Source organism: Biomphalaria glabrata, chromosome 15 (assembly GCF_947242115.1).
Source record: "Biomphalaria glabrata chromosome 15, xgBioGlab47.1, whole genome shotgun sequence".
Taxonomy (NCBI): domain Eukaryota; kingdom Metazoa; phylum Mollusca; class Gastropoda; family Planorbidae; genus Biomphalaria; species Biomphalaria glabrata.
This window is the reverse complement of record NC_074725.1, coordinates 5,875,675-5,903,270: the sequence shown is the minus strand read 5'-3', so window position 1 is coordinate 5,903,270 and position 27,596 is coordinate 5,875,675. Positions and strand designations below refer to the sequence as shown.

The 27,596-nt window shown below is 33.8% G+C and overlaps 1 protein-coding gene across 3 annotated transcripts; it reads right to left on the bottom strand.

Annotated features, from left to right (window-relative positions):
- Positions 1-735: 735 nt before the first annotated feature.
- On the bottom strand, positions 736-27,596 carry LOC106055820 (uncharacterized). 3 transcript variants are annotated; one of them, XM_013212291.2, is made up of 21 exons: positions 27,479-27,596; positions 26,302-26,452; positions 25,105-25,222; positions 24,506-24,541; positions 24,325-24,366; positions 23,711-23,734; positions 21,853-21,933; positions 20,498-20,561; positions 19,328-19,401; positions 17,817-17,959; positions 16,292-16,435; positions 14,940-15,023; positions 14,692-14,761; positions 13,980-14,156; positions 12,185-12,280; positions 10,421-10,559; positions 9,535-9,697; positions 7,925-8,094; positions 6,405-6,551; positions 5,829-5,910; positions 736-4,842 (listed from the first exon to the last, which is right to left on the bottom strand). In XM_013212291.2, the coding sequence occupies exons 1-21, from the start codon at positions 27,483-27,485 to the stop codon at positions 4,242-4,244; spliced, it is 2,613 nt and encodes an 870-aa protein (XP_013067745.2). In that variant the 5' UTR covers positions 27,486-27,596; the 3' UTR covers positions 736-4,241. The 3 variants fall into 3 exon arrangements, with proteins under 3 accessions (XP_013067745.2, XP_055868019.1, XP_013067746.2); XM_056012044.1 differs by having other exon boundaries at positions 26,302-26,567; positions 27,479-27,522; XM_013212292.2 differs by lacking the exon at positions 27,479-27,596 and adding an exon at positions 27,339-27,357.

Sequence of the window (27,596 nt, the reverse complement as noted above, 5' to 3'; positions counted from 1 at the left end):
AGGGTTGTCACACCTGGAAAATTCATGGAACTAGCCAAAATGATCCTGGAACCCAAATCAAAAATACTTTTGCTGGGGAAAAAAATTTAAACCTGGAAATTATATATGTATATCCTTCTTCAAAGTCAAAGATGAACTCCTATGAATTTGAAGATGACAATAGCTTGTAGATATTGTTTTCAAAATTAATTGAATTTTACAGAAAAACCTATTGATATTTGTTTTGATGTAGAGTGAGCTTTTGAAGTTCTATGCTTCTTTCATGTTTCAGATGATGTCACTGGTGTGTTTACAGTAGTTATTGTTAACAGCAAGTAACAGATAACCTTTAGAAATTATGAACTACAAAATATCAACAACCATTGTCCTCCATACAAAATATGCATTTTAATATTGATTGCTTGTACCAATCCAATGCAGAAAACATGTCTCTGAACAAGGTCCAACTTGTCACCTGCCGAGCCAGCAAGATGACATCCAATGCAGAAATCATGTTACTGCACAATGTCTGACTTGTCACCTGCCTTAAAATAAGCCAGCAAGATCAGGCCAAGTTTGATTTTTATATGGACACTAATATCAGTTGCAGTAGGACTACAGCAATGTAGCAATTAAATAACAGAAAATGCCTATTTTTTTTTTTTAATTTGTAAATATATGTATACTTAAATTTTAAAATAAAAATACAGCATTCTGAGTATCTTAAGTGGCTGAAGAACTAAACAACACAAATAGAACTTTATATACAAAAAATTTATTGTATTCCGTAAACAATTTTATATTAGTAAAGAAAAATTATTTTAAAAATATTTTTCTATTCTTTCAAATTACATCTATAAAACTATAGAAGACTATCACGTTTAACAAATGATTTTTAAAATCATATAGATATCATTTATTTTTTTTTAAAAAGGGGCCATTTTCAGAAGACCAAAAAGTAACAGTTGCACCTATTTTTAGCACACTACAGACTTCATTGAAATGTGATTTTCAAAAGCCCTTTAGTTTTTTAGTCTGTTAATGACATGAAAGACTAACTATATCACAGCACTAATGCTTCATACTTTTCATTTCCAAAAAGAGAATACAACACTAATGATAGCAGCAATGATAGGAACATAATTCAAATCATAAACAAGTTAAGCAACAATCAAGAATACTGGTTCTTACAATAGTTGAAAATCAACAAAAATTACTAGGAAACGCAACTTAAAATAAAGGTATTTAAAAATATACATATAAACAATACGAGCTAGATTTCAATATACATTTTTTTTTTACCTCCTTCAGTTGTAGAATGACAATGGTTCATCTTATAGAGCACCTTATCAAGTGACTGTAGAGTGCTCTTCTGGAGAGGCATTCAGCTTTGATGATAAGAGAAATAAGGCATTTTTCTTGGTTCACTTTTCTTCCAAAGATTAGGTCATTTTTTTTTTTACTGTCTATGGTACTCTTTAGCTATAATAAAGAAAACAGAAAGATGCCAACGACAGCTAAACAGACCTTAGATTGGAACCCCAGGGCACAAGATGTAGAACGTGGCGACGCAGTGAAGCCCAGAGGACAGGAAAGAGCTGGGAAGCCACTAAAAATAATAGCAAGAGACCATTGGAAAGTGGCTTGTTTTTACTGAAGCCCTATATTCCATGAGGAACACAAAGGACTGATGATGATGATTGTTTTAAATATTTTATATTGTAGAAATATATTTTTTTACAATATAAAACTGATTTATACTTCTAAGATGTCTCAGCTGTTATGGGTTTTTCTCCCAAAGTAGTTAGCTTAGAGGTTTTATGAAATCAATATTTAGGAAAAGTGTTGTGTATGTCTAGTAGCAAAGTAATTGTATCATAATGCCAGGATGGCAACCGTGTGGTACATGCTGTGTACTATGTCTCTATGATCCAGGGTTAGAACCCTGCCAATTGCTAACAACTGTCATCCTGCAGGATATTTGGGATAGGATGTATAATTACTTTTAAAAATCTGAAACATGTAAAACATTAAAAAAAAAAAATAAACATTTTATAATAACAAAAAAAAAAACAATAACATATCCCTGAGGAATTTAGTTTTTATAATTGTGCATTACACATAAAAAAACATTATAATAAAAAAAATATATATATATACATTCGTACCACAGATTCACTCACTGTATATGGCATGGAACATTATTTACTAACTTGCTTTGTAAAAGAAGAATAAACATTTTAAAAACATTTTTGAAACACAAACATTCATAAAAGAGGCTCATTTTTTAAAAAGCAACAAAAGCATTGATAGTCAGCTGAGTATTTTATCTGGCTACAATTTGAAAAACAAAGCAGCTTAGGTTCATAGGCGTGGAGTAGATATACATAATGTTGCAACTAAAAGCTTTGAAAAACATAAATATATTGTTTATGTCTAATTTCCTTCAAGCAAATACATAACTTGCTCTTAATAGACATTGGAATTTCCATAGTGCGGAAAATCAATTTCTAGTTAGTTCATGAGAGAAACAAAGATTACGAACAGTATAACAAACAGGGAAGACAACTGGGGTTGTTGATGTTTCAAATAAGTTTAATATGTCTAATTTTGTGAATTTCCCAGTGTTAATTCCATTATATTGTGAATTTGTAGTGTACGTTCAATATGTTAATGATTCCAAGTTGATAAATACAAGTGTTTTATTACAGGGTTTCTTTACTTCAATGAAGTATCTTTGGCAATAAGGTGGAGTTTGTATGATCAGACATAGTTCTGAAGAAAAGAAAGAAATCTTATTGAATCATTATAGTTCGTCCATCATGGTTCGATGATGACCACTTTGTCATCCAGGGGGCTGAGGGCTCTTCATGTGGCTGGTGAGACCTATGTGAGCCCAGAATGTTAGGCTGCACACTGGGCAGGTTATTCCAGCTGGAGCTAGTGCTATTGGCCTTGCTTTTCTTCTCTGGCGTTTTTCTTCTGCCAGCGTTGTTCTCTTTTCCTCAGCAACCTGTGCGCCAGTTTTCACAGCGCGACACCATCATGCGCTGTCATGTGCCTCTTGTCTCCCAGGTGGCTGGGTCTATGCTGAACGCCTTCATAGAAGCTTTGAGGGTGTCCCTTACACCTTTCTATGACCACCTTTCAAGCGCTTTCCTTCGCGTAGTCGTTTAGGGATGCGGAGGTCTTCCATTCTGAAGACGTGTCCTGCCCATTGCAGCTGGGACTGTATCAGGATTGTGTGATGCTTTGCAGATCCACTCTTCGAAGGACTTCAGTATCTGGTATTTTGTCTTGCCATTTGACATTCAGTATTTTTCTTAGACATGTCATGTGGAAGTGGTTCAGTTTCTTTGCATGTTTTCTGTACACTGTTCCATGTTTCTGAGGCATAGAGCAATGTAGGGAGGATGACAGCTCGACAGATCCCTAGCTTTGTGTTTGTAGTGGTACCTCGTCTGTTCCAGATGTTTTTAGACAGTCTGTCATACGATGCACTGGGCAAGGCGATACGCAGGTCGATTTCATTATCGATCTTTCTGTTTCTGGAGAGTGTGCTGCCAAGATAGATATGTGAATCTGACCACTGCGTTTATATCATGCCCATTTATCTTGATGCTTGGATCCGAGTAGGCTTTCCCTGGAGCAGGCAAATAAAGACTTCAGTCTTTTTTGTGTTAATGGTAAGGCTAAAGTCTAAGCATGCTCTTGAGAAGTCACTGACCATGCTCTGCAGATCATTTTCAGAGCAGGCACAGTTGTCAGCAAATAGTAAGTCCCTGATTTCTGCTGTATTGTATCATTAATATTGCACTGATGCGCACCATAAGCATCGGTTTATGAGTATATTACAATAGTTACAAACCTGTTCTTTTATTATTTTCTTATTAAGAGCTGAAAAGCAGAAGAATAGTCAGGGTAAATTAAATAAGACTATTTATTAAGGCAGAGAGATTGAAGAGAGTGAAGTGCTACTTGAATTTATAGTCTAGTTCAATTCAACATAAAATATACTAGAATTCTCTGGCCAAAGGAATGTATGGAGGAATGTTTACACGTGGACCTTTATACTTTGACTCTAATAAGAAAAAAAAGGGTTAGGGGTGGTCCACGGCCAAATTAACAACTCAATGGGTGTAGCTGGTGTGTGTAATGCTAGTTCTTTATACATTTGATGAACAATGATGATGAACAACATTAGCAAAAGAAATAAGAAAAAACTCTTTATCTATCATCCTTTGACGAATTAGAAATAATCTCTATTTGTTCATGTTCTGACAGCTGAAAAAAAAATCTGTAAGGTCTTCTGTTTGGTCATCTAATATATTAAATGGATCGTTGTCTAATGTTTCTAATGAATTTTCAGTGAATAAAGAAGAATTTGCAGTAGTTGGTGAGAGTAATGTTGGCACATTAACATAATCTTGTGATGAGTTAGGATTCTCTTGGCATTGCTGCTGTGAAGATAGCATGTTATTGTTAACATTCAGTGAACCTAGCTGTGAGGCTAATAAGTCCGGGCTCTCATTGGTTAGCTGCTGCCTAGCCCACATTTCAATAAAATCAGCATTCAGTGGTAAGTCAGGGCCCTCATTAGTATCCAGATAAATTCTATTAGAGTTGTTCTGTAGTGGTAGCAAACTAAGAGACTGTGCAAAATTTGGCTGACTTGTTGAACTTTGTATAGCTGGTTGAAATGACTGAGGCGAATTCATGGAAAGAATTTGATCCATTTTACTATTTTGTTTGTTATCTAATTTTATTGATTTTGTACAAGGTTGGACATCTTCTGATTCTGGATTAACTTGATTAAGTGAAACTTTTTCTTCCAGCATTTGACTCAAGGGCTGCATTTCGTCTCTGAAATGAATTATGAAAATTATAAATATAAAGAGTTGATTATCTTCTGTTAAGGACATCTATAACTTATAAAATGTTCAGTAACTATTTTTAAGTATTTTTTTTTAATTAGGTAATTTGAAGTTCATATTTTACAAATCTGACTTTGTAAGAGATTCTATAAGCATTATTATGTATTAAATAGGTTTCTTTTGTGACCCAATCCAATAATAGAAGGAACAAAAGTGGTGAAAGAAGACATCCCTGTTTTACTCCTGTCATGACTGGAAATTCCTCTGACAGTTTGCCACGGGGAAACGACAAATCATTCACGCCTTTTCTTCACGCAACTATTCGTTCATGCGACTATTCCTTCACCTAACATATCGCTCACCGACAACTTGCTCACAAATCGTTCACACGACAAATCGTTCATTGACAATTCGTTCACAGACATATTAATCACTGGATAGAAACATATTGTTAATATTATATATTCTAGTCGCGTGTTTAATTTGTTTACGTTAAAACTTTTGTAGCTATTATTTCCAAAGAGATCTGGCCTAATCTGAGTTTCTTTGTTTGGGACTTTCTATGTATAAAAATGACAGGAAATGAAATATAATGTATGATATAAAAAGAATAGGTGCTTCATTTTATTCAATATGTTGTAACAACATTTATATGTGCTGATGGTCCATAGAGTTTTAATAGTGATAAATACGAATTAAATGAAAAATAAAATACTTAGTTATGGCTCCATAAAAATTTTTGTTGACATTTTTTATTTTTTACATTTATTTGTAACACTGAATTCAGTGACCATTTAGTAGCTAAATGCTAGATATGTCACAAGCATGGCTGGCTGTCTAGTTGTGTGATTTGCAATAAGGACTGTCATAAAAAGAGTTTTTACAAAATCCATGCTTTTCTAAGAGCCAACATCACATTTTAGCAAAGGCAGTGAAAAAGTAAGATTTAAAAACAATATATATAAAAAAACTCACCCAAGTATAATTATGTCTCCTGGTGTCACAAATGCTTTTTTGCCATAACCATTAGGATTATCCTCCCCATTTTGCTGCTTCACTGTTGAATTATGAATTGTATGCATTAAAAAAATAATTCTTTCAATTTAAAAATGTAATATTTCAATCCAAAAGATTGATGATGAGCTATGGTAAAGGAAATGCGTGATTAGATAAAAACATCCGTTTTGAAAACAGTGTGATTGTTTATTTTCCACTTTGCTCAAGAAGATTGACAGATTAAAACAGATTAACTTTAACATGGAATAGCTCAAGAAGATTGATAGATTAGAACATATTAACATGGAAATTATTTTGCAATATCATTTGTGCATTTCTGTGGGCAGATTATTTTCATTTGATGCCAAACCAAGAAAAATAGTTGAAGCGCCACTGATATTTAGTCTATAAATTCCAGATCAGAAGGGATGCTTGGAAATAACTATGGTACATTTTTGTTCTAGTGGAAAGTACAGAAGCAGATTGTACATGAAATAATGTCAAGGAAAATCCTTTAGTCTACAAGAGTACAAATGTTTTTAGAAGCTAATTCACCTTTTGAATAGCTTTTATATTTATCCATCGTTAGACCAGAAGGGAGCAGGCAAAGAACGCTGACAGTCTGATGATTCACTGCCACTTTCAGATGCGACAAAAAAGTGTAAAGGTTATCTATGTTGACAGGGTCTTCCACATGTGGAGCTAGTTTTATGAAAGAAGCAATTTGGAAAATTATACACACAAAAAAAATCTCTCTATTCTTATAAATTCAATTAAAAAGTCACTTATTATGGATAAAAGAAATAAGTATTAATAATTTTGTTTAAGATTAACATTCTCAAGGGCATTCCGATTAATTTCTCTATTACTTTAGCATGCAAAGCAAGGTGGCTGAGCGGTAAAGCGCTTGGCTTCCGAACCGGCCACGTGACACCCTCGTTAACCGTAGGCCACAGAAATAGATGACCTTTACATCATCTGCCCTATAGACCAGAAGGTCTGAAAGGGGAACTTTACTTTTTTTTTTAGCATACAAAGTCACATTTTAAAATGTATTATTTTTAGTTTCAAAACTAATTTTATTATATCTAAAAAAAAAAAAAAAATTAAAATTACATAAGTTCATCAACCCTGCAGTGAAGAAGGTTGAAAATATTTAGAAGACAAGTTAAACACCCAAAATACCAAAGCTCCAAAACTTAACTACTCAGACTATTTGCCCAAAAATGTCTTTGTATGGAAGACTTGAAAGAGATTCACCCCCACCCCCCAAAAAAAAACCCAACATAAATGATGACAAAGGGAACAGCAGTAGCAAAAGTTTCCCTAAGGTTAACAAAGTCTGAAGAGGAGAAAGGCAAAAGTTTCCCTAAGGTTAACAAAGTCTGAAGAGGAGAAAGGCAAAAGTTTCCCTAAGGTTAACAAAGTCTGAAGAGGAGAAAGGCAAAAGTTTCCCTAAGGTTAACAAAGTCTGAAGAGGAGAAAGGCAAAAGTTTCCCTAAGGTTAACAAAGTCTGAAGAGGAGAAAGGCTGAACAAGTGCTGAAGAAAATGAAATGAGGTCAATCTACAATTCTAAGAAAATAGTTTTAAAATTAATGATAAAACAAGATTTTTTCTTTCACTGTTAAAATGACAGAAGTTATGCTGGTTATTTTCAATTAACACAACCATTGAATGGTGAGAGTAAACAAAAAATGTAGGGATTCTAGGACTGTATAAATAAACTTCAAGTATTAGACATAACCAGGGGCGTAGCTAGGAATTTGCCATTTGACCTCTATGGGGGCCCCTGCATTTTGCATAATACTTAATGTAAGGGGCCAGGGGGGGGGGGGGGATTTCAAATTATCCCACCATTTCCCCCACCCTAGATACACCACTGGACAAGACATGGTCTTTAATACAGTAATGATTATTGTTTTCCATTATTCTTACCTTCTATTAATATTTCTCTGGACATGATTTTATTTATTTCCAACATTAAAATACAAATATCCCATTCTCAAAACAATCAAAAAAAGTTTTGCTCATTTCTGAAAAAAAAAAAAAGTTTATACCAAAAATCAAACATACCGGTAGTCTGTTTATGACCTGTTGCAATGTGTGCAGTAATGCTAGCCAATGGACGCTCAGACTGCTCATTTTTGACTGTGTTTCGAGAAATTCTAACTATAGTGCTGCCAGCTGGTTGATTCATTAGCATACCCTCACATTGATCATAGCTTAAAAAACTTGACAAAACTCTAGGGGGAAGACATGAAAAAATCAAAATTAAGTTTTAACTTCACCAGATTGTTCGCCTGGTTTCCAGGAACTTTCTAAAATGCCTATATTGGTGATCCCTCTAAAGAGGGATTTTTTTTTTTACTTTATAAAGAACAAACGTGTCAGAATCTAAAAAATAGCTAATAAAATGTGGTGAAACTTTTGTTTTTGTCATTGCAAAAGGCTGCCTCTATTACTACATAGATGTGTTTATGTTGAATTGGTGTGGATTTATGTGGAAAAATTTCTGTACTTGTACTTGTCTAAGCTTGAAAGAAGCTTGAATTTACTCAATATTTGAGTTGATTTAGACTCTTCAAATTCTAAACTTGATTAAAAATAACATTTTAACTTTCATTTATAGAAACAGTGAGAACTTGACTAACATGAAAAATCTATAACTTTATTAGATCTAAAGCTAGATAGTAAAAAAAAAAGGGGCTCTCAGGTATAGGGGAAAGTTAGGTGTAGGAACTAAGAGCTAGGGAAAGCTAGGTGTAGGAACTAAGAGCTAGGGAAAGTTAGGTGTAGGAACTAAAAGCTAGGGAAAGCTAGGTGTAGGAACTAAGAGCTGGGGAAAAGTTAGGTGTAGGAACTAAGAGCTAGGGAAAGTTAGGTGTAGGAACTAAGAGCTGGTAAAGTTAATGGGTAGCAAAGCTTCAATGCCAAAGAGAGAATGGCATAGCCTTCATGATATTTTTATTGTGTGGGTCTCAATCCTGAAGTTTTTGTCTGCCCTTTGTACTATATATATGGATACTTGGCTAAAGAAAGGTCTGATTGTTATGTTAAATATGGTCCAAAAAAGGATTAACCTGGCAACGCTGACTTCATCTGCCAACACATGATATTATCTAAAACTATACTTTTACAGGGGGGCGCGGTGGCTGAGTGGTTAAGCTCTTAGCTTCCAAACCTGGGGTCCTTGGTTCCAATGTTTGTGAAGACTGGGATTTTGAATTTCAGGATTTTTGGGCGCCCCTGAGTCGACCCAACTCTAATAGGTACCTGACTTAAGTTGGGGAAAGTAAAGGTTCGCTGAGATGGCCACATGACACCCTGTCCATTAAGCAAAGAAACATGACTTAAACATCACGTGCCCTATAGATCACAAGGTCTGAAAGGGGAACTTTACTTTTATACTTTTACAAGGCTCCCTGGTCCTGTGGTAAGCGCTTTAGACTGTCTTCATTATGTTTCCAAATCAAACCCTGATGATGCCATCCCCTGAAGGAGGTTTGGACTAGGACCATAATAATCTTAATGTTTGAAAGTGCTACTAAATAAAACATTAACATTTTCCTTTTTTTTTTTTTGTTACTGTCTACCAGTTTCTTTGTTCCTAATTAAACCTATAAGAAAAATGAGAATTCCGAGTGAGAAGTTAGAAATCTCTTATCTGAGACGTTTATTCTTACCCTAGTTTCAGATCTTCTTGAAACATTGCCAGTGTATAACAAGCAGCAATAAACCAAGTGTAAGTTGAAAAATTATTTCTATGAGAGGAATTGTTTCTTGTGTTGTGCATTTTTTCTTGTAAGATGTCTTTCATTTGTACATCATCTTTCATATTTGGGAACGCTGGAAATATCCAATACTTTTAGTTGCATTGTAGTTTAATATAATGTTTTGATAATAATAATAATAATAATAATATTTATTATCCATAAGGAAATTTGTCTTACAATTTGTAAAACATTATAATTATAGAAAACCAAAATATACATTCACACCAGACTCACTCATAATTTAGTTGTGAAAATTGTATATCAGATAGTTGAATCTTATTTAATGATTTGATTGCCAGGGGGACAAATGATAACCAATTTATTTTAATTATAAATTTCTTTTTCTTAAAAATAAAAAAAAAAACTTAACTCTTTCTCTCCATAATTCTTTCCCATGTTCCAATGGAATTATTTATTTAGCTCAAGTGTTTTTCACCATCCTGTTACACGATTTATCTTCTAAAACTTTTTGTATGTAATCAGGAAATATTATTTAAGGTATATAATTGTAGGAGAATGCCTGCACTTTTTATATAACAATGATTAAAGTTTATAAAACCAAAATATAATTTAGTTTAATGGGGTCAAATCAGCGTATATATCGTTAGGAGAGAAAGAGTTAAGAAAGGAATTAAAGCTTAAGTTTGGATAGCAGACAATGTGTTGTCGAATTGAAAATAGGATAATTCTTGTTGTATCTAGACTTTTGATTGCATTGATGAATAAACTAGCCAAAAATAAATAAACCCAATAATTTAATTAAGAAGATATCTTTGTGAACAGTATCTCTTCTTACCTTGTCTTAATAAACTTTGGAAAAATTGAACATTTTCTTCAGTGAAATGTTGTGAAGTGATAGTATAAAATCTTTCCTGCAACATGGAGATGAAGACTTCAAGGGGCATTGTTGTGGAGCAATGGAATCGTGGCTGGTACTGATGAAAAAATATTATAGACAAAGTCAACAGTTAAGAACTACAAATATAAGTATTAAAATATTGTCAAGAGGAACCTTTCACTTATTGAAAATCATAAAGAACTCCTTCATTTTAGAGCAAGAGTCAAAGCCCCTTGAGGCCTTTTAACCAATGGAAATACTTTTTTTCACTACCAATACCAGGAATAAGGTAAAAAGTTTGTCATTGTTTTATTTAAAAGAGATTCCAGCTACTCAAAGTAAATTACAAACCTGATGACATTAAAATCTTCTCGGACCTTTACTTTACCATGAAATTTTTTCGATCTGTATGGATGTTTTGTTTTCCCTTTGCTTCAGGGACCTTTGGTCACCACTCTGGGGTATGTAAAAGTATCTTAACTTTGGAAAAAAAGACTTTCTGTCAAACTGGACAGCTAATTTGGTAGGGCAGGTTTGTAAAAAAAATTATCACAACAATTTTGTTGATAAAAGGAATTCTTAGACTACCTTTAAATTACATTTAAACTGGTTTTAAATAATGCCATTAGATTCATTTAATGTCACTCCCCTGTTCTGTTTAAAAAATGAGGAAAATCTGATCCAGGAAACTACAGACCAGTATTATTAACCACATAAATACTTGAACGCATAATATGTAGCAACATCCTAAATCACATAGATACAAATAATTTCCTTACTCCTTACCAACATGGCTTCAGGAAATATAGATCATGTGAAACACAACTAATAGAACTAATTTACAATTTTTCAAAAGGCTTAGATAATAGTGAGCAAATAGATGCTATTTTTTTGTAATGCATTTGACAAATTTCACCACCATAGCTTGCTTAAAAAATATAAGTACTTTGGCATTGCTGGTTCATTAAATTTCTTCTTCTAGCCAGCTTTTTGCTGCTGAGCTGTGAGCTCTTATGAAGACTGTGCCAAGGAAAAATAATGTTGTTCAGCACTGCCGCACAGGGTGTAGGTTGTGTTGGGCTGTAGTGGTAGTAGGGTCTGCCCAAGGTGGATTAGGAAGAGGTATTCAAAGAGGATATGGTTTACGGTTTCATAAGGGTGGGCGCAGTGTCTACAAAGGAGGAGTTGTGTAAAATTTATTTTGTTAAGATGGTTCATTACATCAATGGATTCAGGATTTCCTGATAAGGCGAGAACAAACTTAATAATACAAGGCTCTAAATCAACACCAATAAAAGTAAACTCAGGTGTACCTCAAGAAACATTCTCAGGCCCACTACTGTTTCTCACCAAAGTGTGAAAAATCTTAGAAGACAACCACCAACCACGCCATTATAACTATTGTCAAGTCATCTGCAACTTCTGTCCATTACGGCTAGAACAGAACAGTACAAAAATTCATTTGTTCCTCACTCTGTAAGACTGTATCAGCGCTATTCATTGACTAGGGAGGGAACATGTGTGTGTATGAAGTCACCCAATGAGCTTCTCAGTATGTGGTGTCTGTTCTATGTATGTGAATGTTGTTGTTGTTTGAGTCCTTGAAATCACAATAAATAAGCAAAAAGGATCAATATAGTGGTCTTAGTCTTGATAAGAGGTTTGATTAATTTTATACTAATCTAACTACTAGGACTGTTATGTTATTCATGTACTGCTCACCAAATCTGTTTGCACCCAACAGTACCAGTGAACTGCTCCTATGTAGTACCACAACTGTGTGCTGCCTGAACGTACAGTGAATGGTAACGATAGACACTGGGAATAACAACATTATTTGGTGTCAACATTTTACAAGTCATCAAGCACAGAATTTAATCTTTAACTAAAACTTCTAACAGTTTTTTAAGTAAAGAAAAGGTAGTACACTTTCAGACCTTGGGTCTGAAGATGTATAAGCACATCTGTTTCTAAGGCCAATGGTTAATGAGGGTCTATGTGGCCAGCATAATGGCCAACCAGCCTGACGTAAAAGGTAGGTAGAAGACTCAGAGGCATCCCCTAAATCTTGATGTTCAAAGTCCCAGTCTTGCCTGGATTCAAACTTGTATCTCCTCTGTTCAGAAGTCAAGCACTTTACCAATAAGCCACCATGAATGCCTACCAGTATTTAGAAGATACAATTTTTTTTTTTTGAAAGTGACATCAATACTAGTAGATAAAGATGGATCAGATAAGTAAAGAAGCAAGATTTGTGTTTAACAACAAATGGTTCACTTACAATTCACTTATGGCAAATGGTTCAAACAACAAATGAATCACAAACAATTGATTCACAAGACAGAAACTTTTTGTTAATATTCTAGCCACGTTTTGTTTACACAGATAGTAAATAAAGGAGATTTATACATTTTTTTTTTACTTTATAATATCCCTTAGTCTGTTGGACCAAAGGGGCACCATGCAAGACTCGCTGACCATTTTTCTCCATTCCTCTATGTCTTTTGCCTTAGATAGAACCTCATTCAATGGCAGGCCCATTCATTCTTTTATGTTGTCCTCCCATTGCTTTATCTGTCTGTCTTCTTCTTTTTCCTAGTATTGTTCCTTGAAAGAAGGTTTTTGCGAGCCCCAAAGGTCTTGTAATATGGCCATAGATTTATAGCGTATGTTTTTTTTACAATAGTTAGAAGGTCATCATGGGGTCCAATCGCTGCAGTAACCATGTCTCTAATCTCTTGGTTTGTGATGCGATCTTTGAATGTGATACCTTCTGTAGCACCTAGCATTGCTAGGATCTCCTCTCTAGCTCTGCAATCAGCATCCAAGACTCACAAGCATATAAAAATGTGGCCATGACCAAGGAGCGCATCAGTCTGATTTTGGTGCCGAGGGTTAAGCCTTTATCTTTCCGTATTACTTTAAGTTTTGAAAGGGCTGCTGTGGACTGTGCAATTCGGGCCAGTACTTCAGGTTTCTTTTCTCATCTGAGACAATAGCTCCGAGGCATTTGAAGCTGCTAACACTGTCTGCTTTAGTAAAAAAGTTTTTCATGTTTCGGATGTTCCTTCAGAGTTGAAGATAGTTTACTTCCAAGTCCAAACCTCCCGCAAGACAACGGGGATGGGAACGGGCAGGGTTTTGAACCTGTTACCATCGATAAATCCAAACGACAATCCAGCGCACAAACCACACAACCAGGCAGGCACGACCAGGCAGCCATCCTGTTTTTCTCCATTCCTCTTTGTCTTTTCATCTCCAATACTGATGCCCCTTTTAAAGCCCTCTTGGCAATTGGTCATAATTTTTCCAGAAATTTTTTATTAATAATTTAGCTCAAGATTCCATTTAATCAGAGTTTGTTGATTAGTAAACAATCTCAACAATTGCAAATTAAGAGAGTAAATTAATGCCAGTAAATGCATCAATAAAAGCTAATTAAATAATTAATGATAAATTTGCAAGATGATCAGTTAAAAAGAAATGTGACAATAATAAATACAAATATTACAGAGACCTTTATTGTAGGTGCATTGGAACCTTTAAGCTGCAGTTCCCATTGGATTCTATTAAAGTGATCAAAATCAGCATTAGCAGATCTTTTGGTATGTCTTTCAAAGTTGGACAATTGAACTGTCACTATGATGGTGTTGCCAGCTTCTTTTATTTTCTTGATTTGACATTTGACATGTTTCTGAACAAAACAAAACAACTCATGACAGAAATATGACTTACATTAAAAGAAGCTGGATAGTTTATGATTCAAAGGTATGGTTTTAAGGTTTAGACTATTAACATAAAATTTGGGACAGGATTCTTTCATTCCATAAAGCAAGTTACCAATTAAGATAGATGATCATCTTTCAAATAAAAAAACCTGTTTCTTTTAAAATTGTAATAATATAAAAAGTATGCATGTACACGCCAAAGGATTTAATATCAGTGCACTAATAAATATTTGAATGCCTATAAATTATACAAGTCTGCTTGTGGCCACTAGCCATCAATCAAAAACAAATACAATGGAGTGTTATCAAACTACAAGAGAAACAGCGCACACTTTTTTTTTCTTAAAGGATAAGTCAGAGCCATAAATGTAGTCTTTACTCTGCTGCTATATACAAAGTAATTGTTATTGTTCTAGTTCATGGTTTTAAGTGTATTGAATAGAAGCAGACTATGACACTGATGTATTGAATTACAGTACATGAAAAGAAATATTCACTCACCTTGCTATTTTTCTCAGCAAAATAAACGATTTCCTGTGACTTGATCTCATTTAAAGCTATGCCTAACGGACTGGAATTAAAAAAAAAAATTGGGTATAAAAACAAATAGTCTGCAAATTATCTAATGAAAAGCAATATTAATAATTAAATTATTTTTGTTTGCAACCTTTCTATTTTGATTATTTAAATAGATCTGCTACATCAACCATTAAGTAATGAAATGATTTAAAAAAAAAAGAAAGGCAAACCGAAGTTTGAGAATGATGTCCTCAGAGTTTTTGGATGTATTAACTTTAATACATGGGGAAGGTTGCACCTCATAGTACCAAGCTCTGAAATCAAATGATAGAAGGTCAATGCATAATTTCCAAAGGATACAGCCTTAAAATAGCTCATCTATCAACCTCCTTTGCCATAGAGCTAATGACTATGGACATGTTTATGCTTCTGGTGGACAATACAAAATTACTGAAGTCACTCTAGGAAAAAACAGAAATTTAAAGGTTATAAGAGGTACAAGAAAATTTAAGGGTTAAAGTGGAATCGCTTGAGTTGTTATGTCAGGGAACAAGGGGGGTAAAAAGTAAAGTACCCATTTTTAGACCTTGTTATATATAGAGCAGGTGATGTAAAGGTCATCTGTTTCTATGGCCAACAGTTAATGAGGGTGTCATAGGGCCAACAGTTAATGAGGGGTGTCATAGGGCCAACAGTTAATGAGGGGTGTCATAGGGCCAACAGTTAATGAGGGGTGTCATAGGGACAACAGTTAATGAGGGTGTCATAGGGCCAACAGTTAATGAGGGTGTCATAGGGCCAACAGTTAATGAGGGTGTCATAGGGCCAACAGTTAATGAGGGTGTCATAGGGCCAACAGTTAATGAGGGGAGTCATAGGGCCAACAGTTAATGAGGGGTGTCATAGGGCCAACAGTTAATGAGGGTGTCATAGGGCCAACAGTTAATGAGGGGTGTCATAGGGCCAACAGTTAATGAGGGTGTTGTAGGGCCAACAGTTAATGAGGGTGTCATAGGGCCAACAGTTAATGAGGGTGTCATAGGGCCAACAGTTAATGACGGTGACATAGGGCCAACAGTTAATGAGGGTGTCATAGGGCCAACAGTTAATGAGGGTGTCACAGGGCCAACAGCTTTTGCTTTTCCCAACTGTTATGTCAGGTAGGCTACCCATCAGAGTTGGGTGGACTCTGGGGCATCCTAACAAAAATCCTAAAGTTCAAAAATCCCAGTCTTTACCAAGGTTCAAACCTGAGACTCCTAAGTTTGGAAGCGAAGTGCTTTATCGCTCAGCCACCATGCTCCCTAGAACATGGAGGGACTCAAAATTATTTATAGTTCAAAGAACTTGCCAACAAGGGAAATAACAATAAAATGGATACTCTACAAAAGTGAATTATTCCCCTTGTTAGTGAAGTGTGAGGGTATTTGTATTTTATGTTTTTTTTTATTCACTGTGTGAGAGATGTATACATTTTTATGGACCCATCACAATGTCTAAAGCAATATCTAATGACTTGTTAACTTATTGTCTCAAAATGTTAATTGATCACTCCTACAAAAAAAAAAAAAATGTGTCTTACATCTCAATGATTGCAGACTTGAGAGCTGAAAGGTGTGTATTAAAGTTTTCAATAGTTGATGAAACAGAAGCCAGTTTTTCAGCAACAACACTGCTTTCTACTTCTGTTGGTTGAATCAAAGCAAGTTGGAAGACCCGAGTAAATCTTGAAAAAAATGTAAATGCATTTTTTTAAAAACATTTTATAATTATTAATAAAAGAAAGAATACTAGTTTTTACATTTTGACATTATGAGTGGTTGATTGAAAGAATCCATAAAAAGACGTACATTTTTTGTTTTTCCATGTTAAGACTATGATGGTTGCCCACAAAATAATGTGTTGCTCCATGGAGCAGAGTTCTCCTGACCAAGTAATTAGTTATTGATACCGTTGACAAGATATTCGTGAATTCAAATCTTGCTTACCCTCATCCCTTTAACTCTTTCTCTCCTAATCAACGATAGCATCGTTTATTTGACTTCATTAAATTAAATTAATGTATAATTTTATAAACATGACTTTCTGTTATATAAAAAGAGAATGCATTTCTCTTTAATCCTATACCAAATACAACATTTTCTGATACCAAACAACAAAGCTATTGAAGCTTAATCATAACAGGGTAGTGAAATAGTAATGAGCAAAATGAAGAATCCCTTCGAAATGTGGAAAAATAAAAATTACAGAGAGAAAGAGTTAAGTTCTAGAAGGAAACTATGAAATTCACAAAACAACAACACTGACTCTGCTTTGTAGTTTACAGCTTATATTAAAACCTGGTACACTCAGCAAGCATTTAAATTTGAGCTAAATTAATGATTTTCATTTGTGTTGTTTTTTTAAGTTTCTGATTTTCCTTCAGAAAATGTAGAAAAATATGTACAATCCCAAACCAAAGCTTTTGAAAGAGTATGGCATGGGGCACCATGGGCAACAATGGAAAAGAATAATGTAAGTAAAAACAATCCAGAACCTCTACAAGCAGACCACTAGTGCAGTGTAGTTCAAACAATAACAGTGATTGGACCCCATGATGACCAGCTAACTACTGTCAAAAAACAAAAACTAAAGCTCTATGGACATTTTACAAGGTCCTCAGAGCTTGCAAAGACCTTCCTTCAGGGAACACTACCAGGAAAAAGAAGAAATGCAGACAGAAAGCGATGGGAAGACAACATTAAAGAATGAGCAGGCCTGTCATTGAATGAAATTCTATCCAAGACAAAAGACAGAGGAATGGATAAAGATAGTCAACAGATCTTTCTAGTCCCCCAACGGTCCAACAGACTAAGTGATAGATGAAGGTGAAAAACCTTTAGCAGAACAGGAAAGTTTAAACAAGACCATCCTGATGACATCCCAAAAAGAATACCACATGACCAAACAACCAACTATTTTTTAACTAAGAATTCTTGAACTAAACTATTCATCCATCGTATCCCCTAAGTAATTACTGTAAAGCAATTAAAAGTATAAACATCAGAAAATGTTCACCATCAATTTTAAATAAAGTTTGGAAGAGAATGGTAAAATAAAATGCTTACAGTTTGTCTAATTTCTCTATGTAAACTTCTCTGTCATGAGAAGGAATATGTCCTACATGTGCTAGAGATTCATAGCGTCTCCACTTGCTCATCATATTAGGCAAACAATTCTTCAGGAGGTCTGTTGAAGCTTTAGTCAAAGACTGACAGAAAAAAAAAAATTTTTCTTTTCATCAAACAATTTCATTAAAAAATGTATTTAGAATAAATTTATTTAACTCTTTTGACACCAGAACACCCAATGCCAATCCCAGCATTGATTTGACCCCTGGCTTTTAGTGAGTAGACAGTGGCGTATCTAGGGTGGGGGGAGAATTTGAAAATCCCCTGGAGCCGCAACTTGAGGGAGGGCCCAGAATGAGTCATTTTTACATAAAAAATTAAATATTACGAAAAATGCGGGCCCCAAATGATGGAAAATTCCTAGCTTCGCCTCTGTGAGCATATGATCACTGGCAACATCAGTGCTTTAAAATTTCTTTTATTTTTATCTCCCCAAAAGTTTTTAATTGCTTAAAACTTTATCTTCAATATTTGTCTTTGCTAGACCAGAATTTCCTTCTTTCAGTGTGCTTTTACAGAGAAAGTTTTTTTTTTAAGAGTTGGGGGGGGGGGGGGGGGGGGAGGATAAAAAGATTCTAATTTCTTTAGAATGAATATCCAGATAGTAATGATATGGGATAATGATCATATCTAGGATTGGCCTCAGTAAGTATAAATCTAGTACATCAAACATTTATACACCTAAAACCAACCTGGAAATCTCCCCACATCTCTAAGAAGACTAAAATAAGAATCTTTAACTCTAAAGTCAAGGAAGTCTTAATAAATGGTTCTGAAACATGGAGAACAACTGAAGCAACAACAAAAAAGATACTGACATTCATCAACATATGTCTGAGAAATATATTAAAACTTCACTGGTATGACAAAGTAGAGAACACTAAAACTGTGGGAGATGAGTTGGCAGAGAAATATAGAGGTGCAGATCTAAGATAGAAAGTAATGATAGAATAGTCACACCCTTAGAAAAGATACCAAAAGAGCTAAACAGGCCTTTGAGTGGAACCCCCAGGGCACAAGACATAGAGGAAGACCAAAAAGAACATGACGACGCAGTGTTTCAGATGAAGCCGAAAGGACAGGAAAAAGTTGGGAAGCCATTAAAAAACTAGCAAGAGATCGTGGAGAGTGGCATGTTTTTACTGAGGCCTAATGTTCCATGAGGAACGCAAAGGAAAAATGAAGTCACAAGAGAAGTTGCAAAGGGAAAAAGATGGTCTCTCTAGACCTAAAATTACAAAATTACTTAAGGTTTTAACCTTAACAAAACTATAATTATAAATTGAACAAAGCATTTTGATTTAAAACAAAATTTTTAAAATTGTTCTTTTAGCAATAATCTATTACATAAAGTAAAAATATCTTAAATAAACAACAATTAAAAAAAAAAACTATTACAAGTATTGCATCAAGTTTTTTTAAATTATGATATTAAAATGTATGCCAACCTGACATTGTTCCTGTAGCTTAACTTCCAAATCATTATTTGCACTCCAAATGTCCACTTCCATTTCGTATGAGGCTACAAATGTATATAAAAGTAAAGTAAAGTACCCTTTTCAGACCTTGCAATCTAAAGGGAAAATATTTCTGGCCAGAACAATGACCAACCGCTTTACTCAATCCCAGTCTTCACCCAAATTCAAACCCAGGACCCCTTGTTTTGAAAGCCAAGTGCTTTACTACTAGGTCAGCAAGCCTAAAAAAGTATAAATATGGCGACTTTCATTTTTAGCATAAAGAACTCATTTGAACTGTGAAGCAACAATTACTTTAGGATGGCTCCTAAGATAAGAAGAGATATATGCACAGTTTTGTATAGTTTTACATGTTCTTCAGAATTGAAGATTATTTACAACCAGGAAGGGGGGGGGGGCAATAGACAGGGTTTGAACCCAGGACAATCCAGACAAAATGCCACACAATCAGGTAGCTATTCTGGGTAAATTACAACAAAATGAAATTGAAAAAAATTAAAGGCATACAATATTTCACTTTATTTACTATACTAAGAGTACTCATACAATCACAGAGGACACAATTAGTGCTCTCAAATTCTTTTATGTTTGTAAAATGTTTTACATGTTTCGGATGTTCCTTCAGAATTGAAGATGGTTTACTTCCTAGCCCAAACCTTCCGCAGGACGACGGGGGATGGAAGCGGGCAGGGTTTGAACCCAGGACCATCGATAAATCCCGAACGACATTCCAGCGCGCAAACAGCACGACCAGGCAGCCATCCATTATTAGTCTCAGTACTCTGCTAACCTATGAGAGTTATGTTTAATATCCTCCCATTAATGTGTTCTAAATTAAAGATAATTTTTAAAAGGTCACCCATACCATTTCTGGTCCTGGAACTGCTAACTATATTTATATATAGGTATATATATATATATTTTGCAGACCTCTTTTTATCAATAGAATGTTCCTTATACTTCATATTTAAGAATTTACAAAAATATTTCATCACTTATAAAATCTGGAGTTAAAAAGAAATCACTGTATTTAGAGTGGCATGAAAATGGGATTGTAAGTTAAAGGTGCTTAGCTAAGTTAAGAAATAAAATTCTAAAATAAATCAAGATGTGAGAAAAAAAAAACAAGCATTTACTTACAATTATATAAAGTAAGTATTTCATTCTCTCTTGTTTTTGCATAGTGAGCATATCTTTCATTCAACTGAAAATATATATTTTAATTGTAAAGTAAAATGGAACATACTAAGAGGTGGAACATACATAAAGGCCAGCTTTCATCAGAGTATGATTGACTAACCAACAAAGAGTTCATTCCCCCTGTAAGTTATGAAAAACATCAACATTCAAAGTGGGATACATAGCCAGCTACGCTTTTCACTTGGGGTTACAAAGAAACAAAGCTTCCAATTTAAACAAAACTTTTTTTTATTTAATACAAAATTATGTCCTGTGCGTTCACATTTTGCTAGTCACCTGGGATACCACATGGGAATGATTGGATATCTCCTTTCATCTTACCCAGAATTTAAAAAAATAATTATTTTTTTACATGTTTTAGATGTTTCTTCAGAATTCAAGACTATTACATTCTAGCCTACGTATCACAGGACGACAGAGAATGGCTAGAGGCAGGGTTCAAACCTTGAGATAAAAGCATATAACACACAGCCTGGCAGATATCCAATCCCTTCATTAGGCTATATTGTTGTCTTTTTTTTTAAATCTTAAAACCTTTATTTTAAAATATGATAGTGCTGAGTATTTAGCATGAAAACAAGAACATCTTACAAATATTGTAACAAATCTCACTATTCAGGCTCTCTGCAAACTGCACCATACGAAACCACCAACTTAAAGAACTTGACAACTCAGGGCTCCAAAATAGCTCAATAGTTTAATGTCCAAAATCACAGCCAATACTGTATAATTGGCAATGCATAACTGTACAAATATTTCTTCGTGAACAACTGTACTGACGAATACACTCTTGCACTGGCCTCTCCGTCTCGTTCCAAACTTGTACTAAGTCGTTGTACTGAACAGTCTTGACTGTGACACCTCTGTTCTTTATATAGGGTCCCGGCTGGCCTTCTAGAACCTGATGGAACATTGTTCGACTATTCTGGTTAATCACATGATCACATTCTTTGTGACGCTCCTGAGCTATACTCACAACACAGATCCTTCCCGAACTGTCTTGGCTGATCATCATAACTCATCACAGTTGACCGCTCGTCTAGCGCTGGCCCGTGGTGATTTGCGTCGGCTGTCTACACACATACCACTACCCCCTTATGTGTCGCCACCAGGTTTATAACAATACGATGAAATAAATTAGTATATTTATCTAATTTTTTTTTTCTTTTTGAACTAGTACAGTGTCTTTCATCAATATAACTGTGACTTGCTGAATGGGTTAGTGACACTCAGAACATAAAAATTGGTAAAGTAAGTGGGTAAAAACTAGAGAATTATAAGTAAATAGTATCTACTTCTTTTAAATGTTCTTCAAGTCTCTCCAGAGCATCAGAACAACTGGTCAGTAAGGCTTTAAATTCATCTTCTGATTGATCCTGATAAGTAGAAATTTTAGAATGAAAATATTAAATACAATTTTAAGAGAAAAATAAACATTGTTATAGTACATATTAATATTTCAGAAATATGGACAAAAAATGTATAACAATATATAATTTTAAAAAGTAAACAAGCTAGAGACTAGGCTAAAAAATAATCCCTCACATTGGTGTAACATAATTATTTTCTATATTTCCCCCAATTATATTATTGATTTTAACTTAAGCTAAACAGGATGATCCTTGAGACTTTTTACGATGCGACTATACAAAATCTGCTAACATATGGAATAACTTCTTGGCAAGGCAACGCCTCATCTAAACTGTTGCGACGTCTAGTAAACATCATAAAAAAAGCATAAAAAATTACACTCACAACATTACCACATTTAAAGGAACTTTTTGAACAAAAGTGCCTAAGAAAAATCGAAAAAATCTTGGAAGACAACGGCCACCCGCTCCATCAGAACTGCGTCAAGTCGTCGCGAAGTGGGCGACTGCTGTCAATCAAAACAAGAACGGAGCGGTACAAAAACTCGTTCGTACCTCACTCGGTCAGACTCTATCACCACCACTCATTGATCAGGGAACATGAAATGCACCAAGATACTTGTGTGTAGTCGCTGAATGAACTCTTTATGTTGTGTCTGTTGTATTTATGTGTATTTTTCTGTTGTGTTGTCTTTATATGAGAAAAGAGTCCTTGTAATCACAACAAATTTCCGTAAGGATCAATAAAGCTGTCTTAGTCTTCAGTGTAAAAAAAATTATTGTAAATAATGTTAATATTTCTCTTATTTCTACATAAGCCGATAATGTGAATGCTATTTTCGGTATGCACTTGTTTCTAAATTAATGCTTGAGCTTCACCCCATGGTTGTGCCTTATTACAATATGCTGCCAGACCTGTCGTCTAATGTGCAGCATGATATGATAACTTTTTTCTTCATCTTCCTTACCTAGCCAACTTATTGATGCTGACCTGTAAGCTCTTTTGCAGTCTGTGCCAAGGTAAAATAGCTAGGTGTGTTTTGTCCAGCTGTTTCTCACTGCTATACAATGTTACCATACAATGTTGCCATATAATGTCACCACACAATGTTGCCATACAATGTTGTTAATGTGAGGTTGTGGTAATAGTCTAAGGTGAACTGAGGTATTCAAAGAGCTCCTGATTTCATGGATGCAATATATCAAAGAGGAATAATATCTGAGAAAAATACACAGCACAAAAAGCCAGTTTCCATTGTTTGTTTGTTTGTGTGGATATCTGTTTTATACATTACGGATTCTAATTTTGAACAAGTTGTTGGATATATTTCAATGTTATAATCAAACTGGATAGCATTGATAATATACATCACATCTAGGTCTAATATTGCAACACAGATATTATCTTTAGCCAACAGAACACACACTCTATGATCCAATTACTGGGAACTAAGAAATGTAGCATTGGGAAGCTATGTGATTTCCATCCATCCATCTCAGTGGCGCTACAGCACATGGCAGGCTCTGGCCTGCTTTAGCACCTCTCTCTGTTCTGATCTACCCTGTGCTTTATGTCTCCATACCCGGACTTTTAGCTGTTGTAGATCTGCCTCATCGTCATCAAGCCACCGTATTCATGGTCTGCCTTTGTGGTTTACCTCTCAGTTACAGTGTTGACATCTTAGTCCAATAAATAATGCAATTTCTTAAGCTTTACATCGAATGTACACATTAGAAAAAGAAGTGAAAATAAGTCAAAGTGAAGTTTAAATGCATGTGTTACCTGCTTCAGACTCTTTAATGAAATCTGAAAACAAAAATAATACACATAGAAATTCATTACAGTTCATAGCAGAAACATGGTGAAAGTTTGTATAATAGGTCACTGATTTTCATAAAAGTATTTTCAACAAAATAGGAACTTCCTCTAAAAAATCATGAGCACTAAACATCTACAGAAGCAGTTCTTTACTTTCTGCTTCCAGAGAAGTCCCAAGAAAAACACTGCATTCATTTCACTACATACTGGTGACCTGATCAAGGTGATGGCAAAAGCACTCAAATATATTATAAAATTTTCAGCTCTAAGTTCATGGGGCAAATTATTTACATCAATTTAAATTCAAAGTTGAGATATTATAAATAATAGGATTATTTTAAATGAAACAAACCGAAAACATAGGAGACTTCTATTTAAATATGAACTTTAATTTAATATTCTTATTGGACACATTTTTAAAATACAATTTAGAAATGATTTGGTGACCATAATAACATTAGTGTATAAAAATACTCTTTGTTTTAAACATGAGCTTTTGATTAGAGGCTAAGTCCTAATTTGTTATTTAAAAAGACACTTTGACACAGAGTTAGTTTTACCATTTTTATATACCTTACCTTAAAATTATTTTTTTTAGGAAATTCCACTGGCCTGAAAACCTTTATTTAACAAAAAATAATAATAATAAAATTAACTTCTATTTTAGCAATGTTATTAAAGGTACATTAAAGAAATAAAATAATAGAATAGAACAAAGTAGTAGTACAGCCTTATTAAATTTTTCAAGTAATTTCTAACCTTCTTAGCATCACAGACACAGGTTTTATCATATAACTGAAATAAAACAAACAGAAATGTGTTTACAATGATAAAAAAAAAACAAAAAAAAAAACAATAATGTTTTTCAAATATAGAAATATAAAAGTGCTCCTATAATCTTATAGATTAGAAGAAAAAGAAAAAAAAAAAGATAATTACGTCCTATGCATTTCAGCCAAGAAAACTAAGCAGATTTTATGTCTCTGATTAACATGCATGACTAGATTAAAAAATGGATATGTTTAATTATCTTCTATTTAGAAAAAAAATGTCTGTATTTTTTTATATTTCTGTATAAGATTAAGAAAAACTATTTTAACATTCATTTTTATGACTCAGTTACTTAGTTGCTCTATAAAAAAAGAAAAAAAAGAAATACTGTACATAGCAAGTAAAAAAAAAAGGTAATATCTTTACAGTTCTTAATATGTTACCCCAAGTTGTATACTGTAAAACCCTTGCTAATGTTTGTTTATTGTTTTGTTAAATGGTAGTGACATTACACTGCCATACAATTATTTGTATGTTGGTATTCTTTTTAAAAGGTTAATGTGTATATAGTTTTGAAAATAGCTTACATGTACATCCTCTTTAACTGCTTTTCCCATGGTTATTAAGTCTTCTTTTGCAGATTCACCAATAGTTATTAATGACTTTAATAAACATTTTTTAGCATCCTGGTCAAGGTCACAAATACTGCAAAAGAGAAAGATATTCCTTTGAAAAAGAAGATTTTTACAAACTATCAACTATATCTAATCCCTATGCTATTTCTATATAGATTCTGTAAGGATTAAGTAACTTTTACAAACTATTTACTATTTCTAATCCTATGGAGGGAGCATGAAGAAAGGGTTGTCCAAAGAAAAGCTGGCTGGATAACATAAAAGAATGGAACAGCCTCTCTTTCTTAATAGCCTGCTAAGAACAGCTGCTGACCGTGAAAAGTGGAGGGATTTGGTTACTCAAAATGACACAGCACCCCGAGGATAAAAGTCAAGGGACAGATGAGATGAGATTTCGGTATAAATTCTATGAGGATAAAGCCAAATAATCACATTGGAATCAAGATAATTCAAACATGCAAAAAAAAACTTGTTCTTAATTTTTTCATTTCCTGAAAATTCTAATAAAACATTAAGAATATTTCAGTGTGCTGAATGCCTTTTTTCACCCACCATTTCAAGCTTTCTTGGGCATTATTTTATTGTCCTTCAACAATGCTATTTTGTAAAAGATTTGATGATTCAACTGATCTACTTCTAGAATCATATTCTGTAAGAGTAAATGTCACATCATGCATAGGGTCTACTTGCCTAGCTGGAGGGTTGTGCTTAGTGAGGGTCAAGACTAACCAACTGAAATCTCTCTCATACTCAGACAATATACAGAGTTGTCATCAATATCACTTGCTAAATCATAATTTTCTCATTTCTAAACAGAGCGGCATCATTAAATATTCAATTTCAAACCTTTAACAGTTGAAACAAAATAGCATTTTGAAGGACATCAACAAAGTAAATGCCCAAGAAGCTGTAGCAGAGAAATATTGTATTTAATTTCCAGTTTCCACAAATATTTTTCTAACAATGTAAAAGAACTATAATCAAAAAAAAAAAATGAAACTTAAGTTTGAGGGCTTCACTAACAAGGGAGGTAGCTTTGAATATCCATATTTGTAAGTGAATTCTATTGTTAAAACATAGATCTAAGTCAAACTCAAGTTAACAGGCACTTCAATTTAATTAATTAAAATATAAATCTTGGCTACTTACAGCTTTTGTAAATCTGTTAATGTTTCTTTAATCCTTGGATGAGAAATCTTAGAATTTATTTCATCTATTTGATTATTTGTTTTCAGCTCAGAAACATTTACAGCATCTAGATCTAAGTTTACTGGACTCATATCTGATGAATTGACTGCAACTGCAAAACTTTCAGTTCTAGATTCTATTTTCTTTTTATGTGAAAATTTAGCTACAAGTCATAGATCTAACAGTGTATTAGGCCTATGATCTAGTCTAAAGTCTAAGGCTAAAATCTGGATGAGTAGATCAACATTTCTTTAAAAAAAATGTTACATTTTTAACTTTTGTTTGATAAACAAATTTTGGTTACTTAGACATACTCATCATACTGTCACATAGATCTAACTTAATTTCTTAAACTAGAATCTAGATTGACTAGATCTATCATCTAGATCTAGAATATTAATATTATTATAGGTCTAGATCTATGTCTATTTCGATTATATTACATCTACTTAGATTCTAGAAGACTAATTCTTGAGTAATTCTAAATCTAAGGGTTTTTTTTTTACTGTTTTCTGTCTTTAATTCAGGCATTTCAGCTTTCTTTTCTTGTCAGAAGGTTAAGTAACTAGATCTATAAACTATTACAACTAGTGATCTACATATTCTACGATCTAGACTCTATATTGAATTATTTTGATTAGATCTAGAAGTCTAGTTTAACTAGAATCTAGATCTATATAGATCTAGATCTAAAATCTAGATCTAGTATTCTTGATAATACAATAATAGATATGATTAATATCATATCTGGTCTAGATCTAAATTTAAGTAGATTTTAGTAGATAGAATCGATTATCATAGATCTAAGTCCAGTGTGAGTGTGGCGGTATCAAAATCAATTTCAATTATCATGATTGACACGATAGACGTGATCTTAATCTTAATCTCTTATTTTCTGACGTAACAGCTGTAGTATAGATAAGATAGTGTAGTGTATTTTCAAATTTTGTAAGATAAGTCTTCATAAGTTAAGTCATGATAAGTTAATAAGATGATACCAAGATTCAAGATGAGTTATTCATTATTGAGTATGTAAGTCTAGACTCTAGACTAAATAATAAATGCATAATACAGCAAATTGAGTGAATAAAGAAGATGATGATCCATCTAGATCTAGATCTAGTAACAATCTACTCACTAATCATTGAGGTCGAGTTAGTAAATTCAGATTATTGAATTACTAGTATCTAGATCTCGGTGCCTGATTTTTTTTACCAGATATGCTAGCTTTTTATTTTCATAGTTTGTTTCCAAAT